Genomic DNA, 16,707 nt, shown 5'->3' on the forward strand with positions numbered 1-16,707 from the left:
CTCTGTAGCAAAGAGCATGCTAGACAAATAGAAGGCAATCAATAATTAACCAGTGAGTGTGTCTAAACCACTAATCAATCAATCAGTCACATATAAATATTAATTAATGCTCAGCTGCTGCTGATGACTGATGAAAATAAAACTGTAACATGGAATGAAAGAGCTGCCATTCCTGCTGACAGTTTCTAAAGGGCAGGTGACTTCTCAAGAGCTGATCTAATATTTCAATAGCACACCACGGCTGCGACCCTCCTGAAGTTTATGAGGCCCAGGACAATTCCTACGGCAGCTGTACAGCCTTGTGTAGCAGTGTGGCTATGAGTCCAGTCTTGGGTAAACTTGGTGAATGGTGAGCTTCTTTTCTTTTCTTTTTCTTTTTTTTTTTTTTTTAACCAGAGTTGAGGACCGAACCCAGGGCCTTACGCTTGCTAGGCAAGCGCCCTACCACTGAGCTAAATTCCCAACCCCGAGCTTATTTTCTAATGCAGTCAGAGACCAGGTAACTTGTTCCACCCATAAGAAAGACTTGCTGTGTCGTGCAAATCTTGTTCTGTACGAAAATGTCTTTGCTTTTTGGGTTTGCTCTGGTTTTGTTTTTTCTGAAACAGGGTCTCACTATGTAGCCCTGGCTGTCCCAGAATTCGCTATATAGACCAGACCGACCCCAAACTCACCCACCTGCCTCTGCCTCCTGAATGCTGAGATGAAGTATGCTTGCCACCACACTCAGCCTTTAAAATGGTGCTTTTACAGAAAGGAATGTCCTGGGCACTGCAAGTCCCTCAATGTCAATTACAATTTAAACCCAGGTCGAGTATCCATATCTAAAATGCTTGAGATCAGAAATAGTGCTTCTCTTAAGGGTTTTATTGTTTGTTTTTTAGGGATGGAATCTTTTTTTTTAAACCGGAAGTGCTCAGCCTGTGTGTCACTTTTAACTAATATTAAACTCACTTTTCAATAGTCCCTGAATTGACAGTCACATAAGCCAGTGATTTGATTTTGAGACTTACTCCAAACCCTGAAATGGCATATCCTCCCCTGAAAGCTCTTTAAATACAGACAAAATGTAGGAGCCTACCCCTGGCAGAGCAGCTTTGTCTTCTGCTGCCTTGGCATCCTCACGCTCTAGAAAGTGAAGCTAACAGTCAACTTCTAAAACTTAGTTCCTTCCTTGTGCTACCTAAGAAGCAGCCACTATTCAGATCCACAAACCGCAGACTACAAAGGAAGCTTAGGTCAGTAATGCCCTGGAAACAACCAAACATCAACCAAACAGCCCCAAAGAGTGTCCTACTCAACAATTCCAAGGATGTAATTAATTGCTTCCATCTGTTTCCTTCTGTCCCTTCCCCTTCAAGCCAAGACATCTATTTTCTGCTTCCTTACATCCTAAAGAAAAGCAAGAAAAACATAGCCCATACTGTTTTAAATTTTAGTGTATTTTCAAGCACTCTGCCCACTGAGCTAAATCCCCAGCCCCGTGACATACTTTTTAAATAAACTGCTCAGCATTTTTCAGTTGATCATATAAACACACTGGCTTTCTCATATTCTCATGGAGAACGAGGGTTTTGTCTCCTGGTTCAATAAAGGTTCAAACCTCTGGGCTTCAGCCTCTGATAACCTTACAGGAGCAACTGTTTCACTGAAATATATACAATGATGACTTTCTAATTCTATCCTGCCTTCCATATTTATTGATTCACAGTCTCCTCATCAAATAGGGCTATGGAGCTACTCTGAAAAAAAGTTTATGCAAGCACAGCAGGAGAAAGGATTAATTATTGCTCCTCTAGGTACCACCAAGGGTCATTCATGAAAAAAAAAAAAAAACAAAAATGGGGGGGGTCTCTTTTCTTTAGGATTTCTTTTATTTTTGACTTCCACATACACATGAACACATGTGCATGAAGACACACACAGACACAGACACACACAGACACACACACACACACACACACACACACACACACACACACACACACCAGAAGTAGCTCTTGGAATCAATTTATTTTTCTGACAAAAGTATCATTCTGCTTAGTAACAAATGCTTTAGTTACTCACTTAATAAAGGCTGGTGGCATGTCTCTCTTCAAAATCTGGTCCTCGGTGGTCTGAACTGTCTCTTTCCCGACCTACAAGAGGAAGACATGAGTCAAGCATAAGTTCTCAGACTGTCAGTACATTGCACTTACACATGTCTCAAACACACTTTAACATGATGAGTCCAGGTATGGCAGCATACACCTGCAATCCCATCCATCACTCAAGAGGCTGAGGCAAGACTGTTACCAGTTTGAGGCCTGCCTGGACAAACAGTATCAGTCAAAACAACACCACCACAACAAAAAACCCTCCATAATCTACATCATAATTTTTGTATTTTCAATTATTAAGATCAATCAAACCAGGCATGGTGGTGCACAGCTATAAACCCAATACTTAGGAGATGGATACAGAAGGATGAGGAATTCAGAGTCATCCTTGTGCACATAGTAAGTACAAAGCCAGCCTAGGATGCATGAGAACTTGTCTCAAAGTGGGAGGAAAAAAGTATTCTTCCTATGGCATGTTTTCACAATATAATTAGAAAACAATATGAAGTTACCACATCTCTAGAGTATCTTGGGGGCATCACTAAAAATAGTGAGAGAATGGAGAAACCTGTTGAAAATACACATGCATGTGCTACACTGAAAAAACATCTCTAAAGGGTCACATAAAGTACACAACTTAAGCAGACTAATATAAACATACAAAATATTATGCTCACAAATATATATGGGGGAGGAAGAGGGGAAGGGAGAGACCGGAAGAAATATCTGATGAAATTCTGACTCTGATACTAGAAATCAAACAAGAAAACATGCAACTTTAATAGTAACACATATATGTAAAGGTGTGTATATAAATATATATACATTTAATATATATATTTATATGTGTGTGTGCGTGTGTGTGTGTGTGTGTGTGTGTGTGTGTGTGTGTAAACCTGAAAATAACATGCTTTTCCATAATTAAAGAACAACTTGATGCTGAGCAGTGGTGGCACACGCCTTTAATCCCAGCACTCAGGAGGCAGAGCCAGGCGGATCTCTGTGAGTTCAAGGCCAGCCTGCTCTACAGAGTGAGATCCAGGACAGGCACCAATACTACACTGAGACACCCTGTCTCTAAAAACAAAAACAAAAACAAAAAAAAACAAAACAAAAAAAAAAAACTTAAAAAGAAATAATATACACTTTTAAATGCCAACAATGTAACAGACAGTTCCACACTCTGCAAGTAGCAATATAAACTTGCACATTCTCTTTTGGCATTTGCTTCTGTATCTTATGAAACATAAAAACTGTCCCAACTAAGAACTCCAAATTAAGAGACTAGACCTTACAAGCAGCTATCACCAAATGTGATCATTACAATATTCATAAAAGTATTCATTATGATGTTATTCTTAACAGCCAAATTCTTTCAAAATAACTTGAACAGAAACAGTTAAGCAAATCAAGACACACCTTAATTTGGAGGGAGGCCAATACGGTTATAGAGTCAGTGTTGGGGGAAAATACTTCTGACCTCCTACTTCACTTAAATGAACCACAGCTAGGTATGGTGGCTCACACCTGTCATCTCAGCCGTCAGGAAGCCAAGGCAGGCGGTGACAAGTGCATACCCTGGGCTACGGAGTGAGCTCCAGGCCAATCTAAAAATCACAAAACAGGTCTGCAGCTGTGGCTCAGTGTTAAAGCACTGGGCTGGTGCATACAAGGTCTCAGGTTCAATTCCCAGATCAGAAAAAAAGAAATTCAACATTTTTTAAATATAATTTTTAGGTTGTTAACTGCAAGAGGCAAACAATGTGCCCAGCACAAATCTACTCCACTTAGGTACGCTCAGTAACAAAGCTAAACCACAAACAGTACAGAAATGTGAAATTTCTTAAGCCCTCATTACGGAGCATCTTAATCTTACTTAGCCATTTAATTTTTGAGTTTAAAGGAAAAAGTGAAGCTCATTGATGGTGGCTCATGCCTTTAATTCTAGTACTTGGTGGGCAGAGGCAGCCGAATCTCTGTGAGTTCGAGGCCAGCCTGGTCTACAGAGTGAGTTTCAGGACAGTCAGGGCTACACAGAGAAACCCTGTCTGGAGGGAAAAAAAAGAAAGAAAGAAAGCTGAAAAAAGTGAGCAAGAAAAATCCCTACATACACAATAAATCAGCTAAAGAAAAAGCTACAATAAACTATTCTTAAGGAATACAAGCCATGCATAAATTACTGAAGACCAGTTTTTTTTTTTTTTTAATCAAGTTAATAGCTCAGAAAAAGCATCTCACAGTACTGTGTAAGAGCCAGCACTTCTGTAGACAATAGTCTGTCTGTGGCATAATAAAAGCCTTTCAAATCAGCAGCTGGTTTTAGAGTTTCTCAGATCAAATATGACAGAGTATTTCCAGATGTATTGTTCACTATGTTTGCCAGCTGAAAACAACCATTCAAAAAGCCATGGGCCATGACTTCAGGAAGTAAAAGACAGAGTTCAAGCACAACGTCACTGGCTCACACTAAGTCTAACAGAGTTGAAAGAACACTCAGTGCTGACACATGGAGACTCCTTTAATGTCTGCACAGGGAGCAGAGGGACGGAAAAACGGACTATGGAAGAGGGAGGAGAAAACCACATGTCAGACACTGCTCCTGGAACTAAAGATGAAGCAGACAGTAGGTTTCCTGCCTCTATGGAACTTACATTCTAGTAGGGTCAGACAGACAGCCACACATAGGCTGAGGATAGAGTGCCACCTGCCTTGCATGCTGGAAGGCCTGGGTTTGATCCCGAGCACAGCATGAGCCAGGAGTGGCGGGATACTCCAGATACAGATATACATGGTACACAGATATACATACACAGGCAAAACACTCACACACATAAAATAAAACTTTAAAAATAAAAGCAGACAAAAGTCTGTTCTGAAGAAATAATACTAGCGCTGAGACTTTGAAGCTAATCTCATCCTGAAGACCTGGGCCATGCTACTCAGGAGACCAGAGTAGGAAGACACAAGTTCTGGGCCACCCTGAATACCCTGAGAGACTCTGTCAAACACACAAACCTGTTCTACCAAGTCTCCTTCTTGTCTGTTCTGTTGTATTTTCATTTGAAAAAAACATGGGTGCTATAGAAACTGGCTGCATGGTCACGGGGAGACTAGAGGAAATGTATTTCTTGTCATCTCTTGCTTGGTGGCTTCAAATCTCAAAGTTTTGTCTTTGGTTTGCCCAGAAAGGCTTTATCAGTTGTTCACAAATCAGGAGATACCATTATGGCCCATTCTAACCTTGGAAATTGGCTTCTTTGGATGCCCTGGACTTTATGATCCTTACTTACCAGAACACTGAACTGTCAAGAAGGAGAACAGAGGATGACCGCCCTTCAGTAGACCTGTAGGTCGAGGCAGCCTAACTCTGTCTTCTCTAGATTGTTTCCTTAGCTGAAGCCAGTCCAGCCGGTCTTTCTGATTCAGTAAACCATGTGCTCAAACACATCTGACTGAACTGGGCTCATTTTTCTGGTTAAGCTATGTGATCCTTTTCTTCTCCACCTCAACGCTAAGTTCCAGATCCAGCTCTTTCTTATGTAAAGAGATCATTTGGTAAAAAAAAAAAATAAAACAAGTTGATGAGTAACTTAAGAATGAGTTAATAGGAAGAGTTGGGAGACAAGCTCAGTTTTCGAAAATTTATGTTCAGTGTTTATAAGTCCAGTTTTAGGAGGTTTAAGATTCCCCATAGGTCAATGATATATTTCACACCTCTACAGCACCAAGTCACTAAAACACCTGGCCTGTTAAGCCAAAGGCTAATACATGATAGAATATGCTGCCTCGTTTATTGTTCCATATTAGCTAATGAAAGTCTGTGACCTCAGTTAACTTATTATTTTCCTTTAATTGCTTCTTCCACTACTGTGACCTAAGTGCCTTCAGGGGCTGGAGAGATGGTTCAGTGATTAATAGCACTGTCTGCTCATCCAAAGGACCTAAGTTCACATTCCAACATCTTTGTCAACAATTTCACAGCCACCTGTGACTCCAGCTCCAGGGAATCCAATTTCCTCCTAGCTTCTTGCTGAGACACACACACACACACACACACACACACACACACACACACACACACACCATCATCATCATAATAATAATAAAATAGAGCTTTTAATTAAAGTGTTAAAATGCAGCAATAAAGTTGGTAAACTTTTAATGAACTCTATTAATAATGAAAATATTAAGGTGAATGAATTGTTTTTGGACTGCAATATAATTAACCAAATATTTCATGATAAATTAAAGTAATATTATTGTAATTATAATATATGAAAGCAAATAAACAGAAATTTTCTCCTAAAAAAAAAAAAAAAAATTCAGGGACTTGAGAGATATCTCAACAGTTAAGTTAAATTTGCTGTTCTTCCAGAGGATCTGAGTTCAATTCCCAGTACCCATAGCAGGTGGCTCACAACTACTTGTAACTCCAGCTCCAGGTGTCTCCAACACCCCTGGCCTCTGTGTACACTGCACTTACCCATACACAGACACATATATACAATTAAAAATCATTTCTAAAATGTAAATGCAGAGAAAATATTAACAAATAGTTCTTACATGAAGTTCTGAGCAAGTTTTCTGGTCACTATTTAAAATAACACTTTCAGAATTATCTAACTTTATAGTGAATACTCGTTTTCACTACCGAATTTCAATAGATTTGTCCACCGCTAGCCATTGTTCTTAAAAACCTGATTTTTAATCAACCCAATGATCAGATGCTCCCTGCCAACTATGTGTCACCTAGGTGGTAGGAAGAGAAAAAGGAACAACACATCCTTGGACACATAAACTGAACTAGTGGTAGTGAATGAGAAACAGGCCTGGGAGCAGCTTCTGGGGACTTGGCAGGAAGCCTTGTTTCTTCTGAAAGCTCTTAAAGTAAGTTGTTCTGTAATTTAAATATCTTTTGTTCAATATGTGACTTTCTGCTCAAAATTCTATATACGAGGCTTTTGTCTTCTGCTGTTGTTATTACTCTTTTTGTCACAACCTACTCAAGTTCGGAAATGTAGAACGATTGGTTTCCTTCCAGGAAAAAAGAGGGAAGGGTGGCTAACCAAGTCACTACCTAGACTAAAAAATATGTTGAGACAGATGTCTCCCTTAGCTCCAGTAAATATAAGAAAATGGTTATGAAAAATCACAGCAGCGAGGATTCTCCGTATTACCAATTTGTACAGTATAAGTGGGAACTACAGTGCTTTACAAGAGGTGGCAAGGTGGCAGGCATGGTGGTCATAATCTTTAATGAGGCAGGAGGACTGTGAGGTAAGAATCTAGCCTGTGCTACACAGTGAAACAATGTTTAGAAAACACGTTCCTACGTTCCTCTCTCCCTCCCTCCCTCCCTCCCTGTTGAAAGTTCTGACTTCTAACAGATTTCAATAAACCAATGTATATGTGCACAAATAAGACCTGGCATGTGAGTCAAACAGCAGGTGAACAATGTTAACCACAAGTTCTAACGCCAAACAAGCTCATCCAACACCATAGTTTCCTGGGGCTGCCTTGGCAGCAGCTGTTTATTCTAACCCAACAACTGAGTCTGAGTGCATAAAGTAAGGGTAGATAAATGTTAGCAGAGCAGCTTGGTTCACTGTGAATAGGCTTCCAAAGTGCAAAGGCTTCCACGTGCAAAGGCTTCGTCCTCTCTCTCAACTCAAAATTCTTCCATTAGCTTTATTTACAACCACTTACAGCTGTCTTCCGGACAGCCACCAAGTTAACAGGAAAATAGGCCGTAAGTACAGGCCAGTATCTTCCTCACCACCCACTTTCTGCCCAATTCCCTCAGAGAAACACAAGCTAGGCCCCTTCCACTTCACGGACTGGGAACTCTAGGGTGAAAAAGAATACAGCCGTCTATTCAGATACCTCGTTTTTCAGGTGAAGCTCTGGGGCTGGAGCCGTAGTCTGGTGACAGTATCTGCCTAGCATGTGCAAGGTTCTGCATTCAACCCCCAGGAGAAAGAAAAGAGGGAGGCAGGCAGGGAGGGAGGAGAGGAGAACAATGCTAGCAAAGGTTATTTCTCTTGAGAAAGTTAAGAGGCCCGCCAAATACTAAAGTGGTTTTCATGCTGATTTCAAATACACCTAAGTGAATTCTAGATCTCCAACTCCCAGGTTTGGTTCTACCTCTAATGATGATAAACCAATCATTAACTATAGGAAAATAAAAAAGAATGCCTTTTTGTTTGTTTGGGGTTTCGGTATTAAAAAGATTACTTAAAGGGAAAACTCAGTAGTATCCCAAATGGATGTGATTAAGTAACCACTGCATATTCATGAGCACTGAGGAGGTAGGAAAGATCTTTGGATGATGACCCGAATGTAATCTTTAATGAATGTTTCAAGGAGAGTGCAAATTCCTTAGGGAAGTTGTGACTTCGGGTCTAAGAATGGTTTGTCCCTCACAGCCACGACACAGTGACTGGCACAGACTAAGAGCTCAGAAAACAGCTGCTCACTGAAATAGGAAAAATGATTGAAACAAGCAGCCATGCCTGTTAGTATTTAACCCTATTGACTTCATGTCTGCCCACACTCTTCAATTCCTCCACTCCTCCTAATTTTTGTACAACTAAGAAAACCTTTATTTTCACTTCTTCTTCAATATACCTAGAAACTAACATTCTATACCTGTATTAAGATAACCAGGTGACAGGCGGTGGTGGTAGTGGTGGTGGAGGTGGTGGAGGTGGTGGTGGCGGTGGTGGCGGTGGTGGCGGCGCATGCCTTTAATCCCAGCACTCAAGAGGCAGAGGCAGGCGGATCTCTGTTGAGTTCGAGGCCAGCCTGGTCTACCAAACAAGTTCCAGGACAGCCAGGGACCCACAGAGAAACCCTATCTATGAAAAAAAAAGAAAGAAAGGGAGGGAGGGAGGGAGGGAGGGAGGGAGGGGGGAGGGGGAGGGAAAGAGGAAGGGGGAACGGAGGAAGAGAGAAAGAAAAGCTAAATATGGCTGAAGGAAATTAAGTTGCCATCACCACTGCTGTGTCTTATGCATAGTTAAGGAAGAGAAATAATACATATGAATGTGCCATTAGTGGCTAATGCTTCAAAATAGCCCAGAAGCCCTCCCCCCAAATCAGGTCTCCGGCTTCTTCATTGCTACCCTCTAATCAAACCTGCTTTTCTCAAAAGATTCTTCCACACAAATTTTAAACATGCAGATTTTTTTCTGCTTTAATAGCTAGAATCACAAACACATTTTTCCTTATCAGTTTCAGTTCACAAATATGCAAGATTTAAATGACATTGTAGCCTTTGTAGATAATCCTAGACCTGTAACCACCACCACCAAAACATTTTTCTGTGTGGAAAAATAACTCCCAACAGCCATTGTAAGTGAATTTTGAACACAATCCATTTCCATGTTAGGAAGTCTCCATCCCCCCTCCATCCTGGAAAGTAAAGTGGAGCCGCCAAAGGGTCTGGCTTTGGAGTGAGGCTGCCCAAGCATTTTCTAGCTCTGTGTCCTCAGCTTGTTCTTCAGCCTCAGTCTCCTTATCAATAAATGGGAAAAGTAAACTCTCTCTGGGGATATGTGAGGTAAACACACACCAAACACCAGGAACAAGCCTGGTGGGTAACAGATGCCACTGTTCGGTTCCTGTGTCTCCCTTTCCACCTCTGCCGTACACACTGGGTTTTTCCTTCAGCGTGCGTTGGAGGTGGTGGGCGTTTCTTTCCTTTTTATCTGATTGCTTGGTTTTTTTTGTTGTTGTTGTTTTGGTTTGGTTTTTTACTTGACAGGGTCTTGCAATGTAGCCCTGGCTGACCTAGAACTGGCTGTGTTGGCCAGGCTAGCTTCACATTTCTGGCTTGTTTTCTCCCTCAACCTCTTTACTGCTAGGGTTCCAGGCACACATGCATGCACAAAAATATAAATAAATAAATTTAACACAGCACATTCTTTAAGTCAGGACCTCTTATTACTTCATTAAATCCTCATAACAGCTATGGAGGGTGGATACCACATATTTTCACATTTTCCAGGGGAGGGGGATAACTGATTTGCCTAAAATGTTATTCAGTTCGTGCTCATCTAAGTAGATCATGTGCTAATCCTAACTGGAAGATGCCCCAGCAGACTAGAAGCTGCTGTCTATTATTCTATCTCTTTAAGAGGCAAAACAGGTTCCAACGATGTTTGATGCTTCCTGAAGTTATTTTTCATAACTAGAAAAATCTATGGCATGACAGGAACAGGAAAACTTGAAGTTGACAATGAGTAAATAGGATATAGGATCAGGATAAAATTTGTCTTAGGCAGTGTTCTATTGCTGTGAAGAGACACCGTGACCATGGCAACTCTTTTTTTTTTTTTAAAGATTTATTTATCTATTATGTATACAGTATTCTGCCTGCACGTGTCCCTGCAAGCCAGAAGAGGGCACCAGATCTCATTACAAGTGGTTGTAAACCACCCTGTGGGTGCTGGGAATTGAACTCAGGACCTCCGGAAGAGCAGTCAGTGCTCTTAACCACTGAGCCATCTCTCCAGCCCCATGGCAACTCTTATAAAGGAAAACATTTAATGGGGGTGGTTTATAGTTCAGAGGTTTAGCCGACTATCATCATGGCAGCAGCATGCGGGCAGACATGGTGCTGGGGAAGGAGCCGAGAGTCCTCTATCTTGATCCACATGCAACAGGAAGTGAACAGAACCAGGTGTAGCTTGAGCACAGGAGACCCCAAAGCCTACCCCCACAGTGACACACTACCTCCAACAAAGCCACACCTCCTAATAGTGCCCATCCCTATAGGCTTATGGGGCCTCTACATTCAAACTACAGCACAGTCTGACTGATAACTGTCCTGGTTTCTCTCCTATCAGCTGTGAGGTTTCCATAGGCAATATCAATCAGGCTCATTTGGGTTTGGTCTCCTTAACTGTTATTCACTTAGGAAACAACAAGTGAGTAGAAGCTAAGGCTCCCTGGCATCCACGTAAGAGCCGGTAGCAGCAGCATATGTCTTATAGAGAGAGACAGAAGGTATCCCAGGGTTACCCTGGCCAACCAATCTAGTCTGTCAGTGAGCTCCAGATTTAGCAAAAAGATCCTGCACCAAAAATTAAGGTGTTGAGCTACTAAGAAAGACACCCAACATCAACTTCCGGCCTCCACCTGCATGCCAGGTGTACATCACAGCCTCCTCTCTCTCTTGGTGCCAAAATCTAAAATAGTAACCCAGGGGCTAAAGTTTTTAAATGTCTTTATTAATGCTAAGAGCCACTCTGCTTGCTAATTGGAGATTATTCAGAGTCCTTTTACAATACAATAATTGAATCTGGCTCCAGGCCATAATAAACACTCTGACCCATTAAATCAGGGCCAAATGCAACATTTCACCATTTCTTTTTTTAATGGACAAACAGCACTCAAGCCTCGATTTTTATCACAAGCAGCCAGAACTCAAAAGTCCATTCTGTAAAATACAGCAATCAAATGACAAGACCGCCAATTAATTAGAATGCTCGAAAAAGATTTTTCAGGATATCTACACTAAATAAACTTTCCAAAGCTGTACCTTTGAAAGCTTTTCTCCTAAGTGTTTTTGTTTAACCAGGGCAGGATTGGGGAGGGCAGGGGCACACATACCAAATGTAGCGAACAACATGTAGTGGTCAGAAGATGATTCTGAGGCATTGATTCTCTCATTCTACCTTAATGTGGGTTGTGCGGATTGAACTCAGATTATCAGACCTGCACAGCAAGCCCTTTTGCCCACTGAGCCATCTCATCCACCCTCTTCTAGGTGTTTTTATTTTTTCAACAAATGTAAACACAGTGTAGGGTGACTCCATACAGGCTGAGCACAGACTCGGTTGTAAACAGGCATAGATGTACTAGACAAGATGGACTGACAGAAAAAGCTGCAAGCCACCACAACAACCTCAACTGCTTGGGTTTGTGCCTTCTGCAGATTGCATTTCGTCCTCGCTCTGATAGAGCATTGGGCTAGCCAAGAGGAAGACTTAGGGGAATATCAAGCTTGTTTCCTTCGCTTACAGTACAAAATATCAATTTACTACACTCTAGATATTATCAAAGATAACTGAACCTATTCAGATATTCCAACCTTACTATCTCAGATGACTATTCCCCACTGGGTAAAATAAAATGAAGACTGAATTAGGAAGAATTGAAAGACCACTCAATTAGTTTGTTGTTGGGATTTTTTATTTGTTTGGTTTTTGGGTTAAGTATTAGTGAACTGAAGAGATGGCTGATTCAATACCCAGCACCCACAGGGCAGCTCATAACCATCTGTGATTCCATGCACTTCCAGGGAAGCTGACACCTCTTCTGGCCTCCCCAGTCACAATGCATGCATATAGTACCCAGACACACATGCAAAGCCTCAATGCTGTCTAGACTTCAAGGAAGGGCATAGGGTAGCATCAGCACTAGGTTCTGACTTTTTTCTCCTCTGCCAGAGGAATGTACTTTATATACACTGTTGATTATGTCTGAGAATACATTTTCTCATTCTTAAAACGAGGCCATTGCATTAGACTCTCTCTGAGTCTATTTACAAGTCTCTAAACCTACTTTGTGGTTTGGTAAGATTTTTTTTTTTTTTTAAAGAGGACAGATAGTAAATATTTTAGGCTTCATAGACATATGATGTCACAATTTTTCAACTATCTTTTTTTTTTTTTTTTTTGAGCTGAGGATTGAACCCAAGGCCTTGCACTGAGCTAAATCCCCAACCCTCAACTATCATTTTTAAGTGTAAAAGTAGCCATACAGAATTTGTAAATGATCAGGCATGGGTATAATCCAAATTTGTTTTTACTTATGGACACTGAAATTTAAATTTTTTATCATTTCATGTGTCATAAAACATTCTTTTTATTTTTTTTCCGAAAGATTAAAACTGAAAATAATGAAGCTGGGTGGTGGTAGCACCCACCTATAATCCCAGCACTTGGGAGGCAGAGGCAGGTGGATCTTTGTGAATTCGAGGCCAGCCTGGTCTACAGAGCGAGTGCCAGGACAGGGTCCAAAGCTACAGAGAAACCCTGTCTTGTGGGGGGCGGGGTGGGGGAAGAATGAGCTGGAGTTGCACATCTGTAATAGTTGCACCCAGGAAGCTGAGGCAGGAGGACTGCCTAGTGTTCAAAGTTAGCCAAAAATGTAAATATTAGTCTTATAGTCTTAGCTCCTGGACAATGGAAATTTGACAGAGGTTAGTTCGTTAAACCCTGTTTTCAATAGAGAAATAAGTTAAGAAAGGGATTACAGTAAGATAGTCCTCAACAGCTAGAAAACGAAATTTAGGGCTGGGAAGATAGCTAAGAGGTTAAGAGCCCTTGTTCTTGCAGAGGACTGGGGTTATTCTCCAACTCCAGTTCCAGGGGATCTGACACCCTCTTCTGACCTCCCTGGGTACCAGACACACATGTGGGCTCAGGCAAAACACTCATATACATTTTTTAAAAAATTAAGAAACTAAAAAAAAATATTTTATATTAAGTTAGAAGACACAATGGAGGGAGTCTGGCAGATTTCTCATCAGGAAGATGTGGAGATTAGTATTACTTAAGAAAGATTTACTTGGCAACAATGGGTAGAGAGAGAGGTAAAGAGCCAATTAACCTAATATAGGCTTTGAGAATAGAAAAGAAATAAATAAATAAAAACAAGACCAGAAAGATCGGCCAAATGTCATTGAAAAAAAGGAAAAAAATGAAGTTCATTTATTTCATTGCTAAGCACAAGTTTAAAGGGTCCATTTCAAGGCAAGAAAGATGAGGAAAGAGATATTTCTTTTTCCTTTCTGGAGGAGCATGACTCAAGACTAGAGGAATCTGCCTTTGGAGAGACGCTAAAGAACAACCCAGTCTTCTGTATGAGTCAAGTACAGTGTAATGCCAAAATGGTGGTCTGGAGATGCAACATTTTAGAGATGATGTGTATTGACTCACAGCTTCTTCACATAGGAGACATCGCCAATAGGAAATAGCATTTATCATGTAGACAGGGATACATCATTGCCCTCAGTATTATTAAATCACTCTGCTGGTATGACTTGGAATTTTCATATGTATTTTCTAGCTCTGATGGGGAGAACAGGAGAGAGGGAGGAAGGGAGGGAGGGAGGGAGGGAGGGAGGGAGGGAGGGAGGGAGGGAGAGGCGAAGTGCCGAAAATGCAGCCAGCTGGATTAAAGTATTAAAATCCCACTCAACGGGAAGTACTAGATGTCTTCTAGAACTCAAGGCTGGACCCTGGGTTAGGGCCAGAAGAGGAGTGGAAACACATGAACAGTGTAATTCTAACTTGTAAGATGGTTTGATACGAACCAGAGCCAAGTCTGACGGAAACACACAAAGAAGGATTACTTTCAACAGAGTGGTTGAAGACGTGCGTCTGGCCCCATCCTAAGGAGAGGAAGCGGGCCAGGCAGTGGGAGTGCTAGAAGCAAAAGGTGGGGAAAGTACTAGACTGTCTTTCTGACTTGACAAGGACATGTGATCACTGTGAGGATAAAACATGAATAACGTTAAGGAAGGAAATTGCTTTGTTTTTTGAGACAGTCTCATTCTGTAGTTCAGGCTGAATTCAAACTCCTCCTGCTTCCGTGCACCTAGTATTGAGATTCTAGGCATGAGCCACTACACTTGGGTTGAAAAAAATTAATTTGTATTGCATTGTATGTATGTGTGAACACATTCACAGTCAGAGGATAACTTTTAGGAGCCAGCTCTCTCCTTCCACCACGAGGGACTTGGGAATGAAACTCAGGTTTGGTAGCGCCTTTACCTACTGACCATCACACCAGCTCTAGAAAAAAACCTTCCCTTGAAATCCTCCTACTCAGTCATCCCACATTTTAATATAGACTCTTCACATACAACATAACATAAAATGGATTATCCTAAACATATTACCCTATTACTTTTTGCTTAGCATCTTATCAGCACAGATTTGAGTTTAGAATACACAGCACAGTGATTGAAAAACACTATCAACTTCATAGTCAAGTAGCTCTTAATTCGTAGACTCATCCTTTGAGCTCTTGCTTTAACATGATTATTCCATTGGTTTATGATAACCGTAATGAGTCAGATATAGTAATCAATGATAATAAGAAAGCAGAGCAACTATAAGATACACTGTAATACAAGTTGTATGAATATGATTTCTCTTCTTACTCTGAGTATCTTATTCAACTATATACTCACCCTTTGTGTGATAATATAACTGCTGGTTCACTTGGTTGACCATAGGGGTTTTTGTTCTTTTTAGATAGAGACTTGCTAGGTAGCTCAGGTTGGCCTGGAACTGAAACCTATATGTCATGGGTGCTAGATTTACAAGCATGCACCCCTGTGCCCACTTCTGCAACGGGAACTGAAACCTCAGAAAATCAAACTTTGGATGAGAACTTCTGAAGTCCCTTGTGACAGTGACATAATTCATTGATTTTGATCTCAGTGGAATAAATCTCAATCATTTTTTGTCTTTGCTATTTCAGACAATATAGCAAAGAATGATATCGATGCATCATTCTATATGTGTGCAAATCCATTACTGGCCTACTTCCTAGAATCGTAACATACCTAGAACTGGAGATTAGACAATGGTGAGATTTCAAGCTGAGATTCAAGGCTTGCTAAGGTGATACTGGTAATGGCACCAGAGATGAATTGGTGATCAGCTAAGCAGAGAGAGGAGTTCAGAAAGAAAAGGGGAGCAAATTTAAGAGACGGTCTTTTTATTACCTTTGGATTCATATTATGCTCCACTTCAGAAACAAACTGGGCTGGAGAGATGGCTCAGAGATAAAGAGCACTAGCTGCTCTTATAGAGGACCCTGGCTTGGTTCTCAGCACCCATCTGTGATTCTAGTTCCAGGGGTTGTGATGCCCGCTGGTCAGGGAGGGGAGGTGTACTGGTGAATGGCTGTGATTCTAGCACTTGGGAGGCAGAGGTGGGAGGATCAGGAGCGTGAGGCCATAGAGCCCTTGATTACATAGTGAGCTTCAGAAAAACTCAACAACACACAGGCACACACACTTGGAATCTGTAAAACAAGTAAGTTAGCTCCTCCTCTGTTTTTGAGACAACATATTCCCATAGAGTCTAGGCTCTACGCAATTCACTGTTTAGCCCTGGTTGGCCTTGAACTTGTATGTGCTACTGTGCACATACAAGCTAAGAAATGAATTTTAGGAATTATTAACTTATTTGTCCTAGTAAAATATTGTGTGGTTTTTACAGGTAAGGGAGCTAAGGCTAATAGGATTTGACTAATTCGTCCATGTTCATCTCTTGATTTTGGGTTGTGTATGTCTTATGGCTATTAAAAAATAACTCTGCTATTTCATCATAATTTTAATGCCTTAAGAAATTTGGACTCTGTCCCTGATGGGTATAAGGTTCTGAGGGACTTGGGCTGGGACAAGCCTCTATCTAATGCTGGAGAGTACACATGTAATCAAAAGTAGGCCAAAGGCCGTTTTTCCAGAATGTGGTGGGAAGATAAGAAAGGAAGTCTGTTTTCCTTTTTAGGCTGTTTTTGAACTGGGAGGGGATTTGCCTGAGAAAATGGGAGACTCTATTGAGCGTGAATATAAAGAGCT

The 16,707-nt window shown here is 41.1% G+C and overlaps 1 protein-coding gene across 2 annotated transcripts in view; it reads right to left on the reverse strand.

The window, feature by feature from the left end:
* Window positions 1-16,707, reverse strand: part of Vcl (vinculin) — a 98,646-nt gene that overhangs the window by 64,798 nt on the left and 17,141 nt on the right. For both annotated transcript variants that reach the window (XM_036199385.1, XM_036199386.1), the window contains exon 2: window positions 2,068-2,138. In XM_036199385.1, coding sequence (XP_036055278.1) covers window positions 2,068-2,138 — 71 coding nt within the window. The remainder of the gene's footprint in view (window positions 1-2,067; window positions 2,139-16,707) is intronic.

The sequence above is a fragment of the Onychomys torridus genome, chromosome 9 (assembly GCF_903995425.1).
Source record: "Onychomys torridus chromosome 9, mOncTor1.1, whole genome shotgun sequence".
Taxonomy (NCBI): domain Eukaryota; kingdom Metazoa; phylum Chordata; class Mammalia; order Rodentia; family Cricetidae; genus Onychomys; species Onychomys torridus.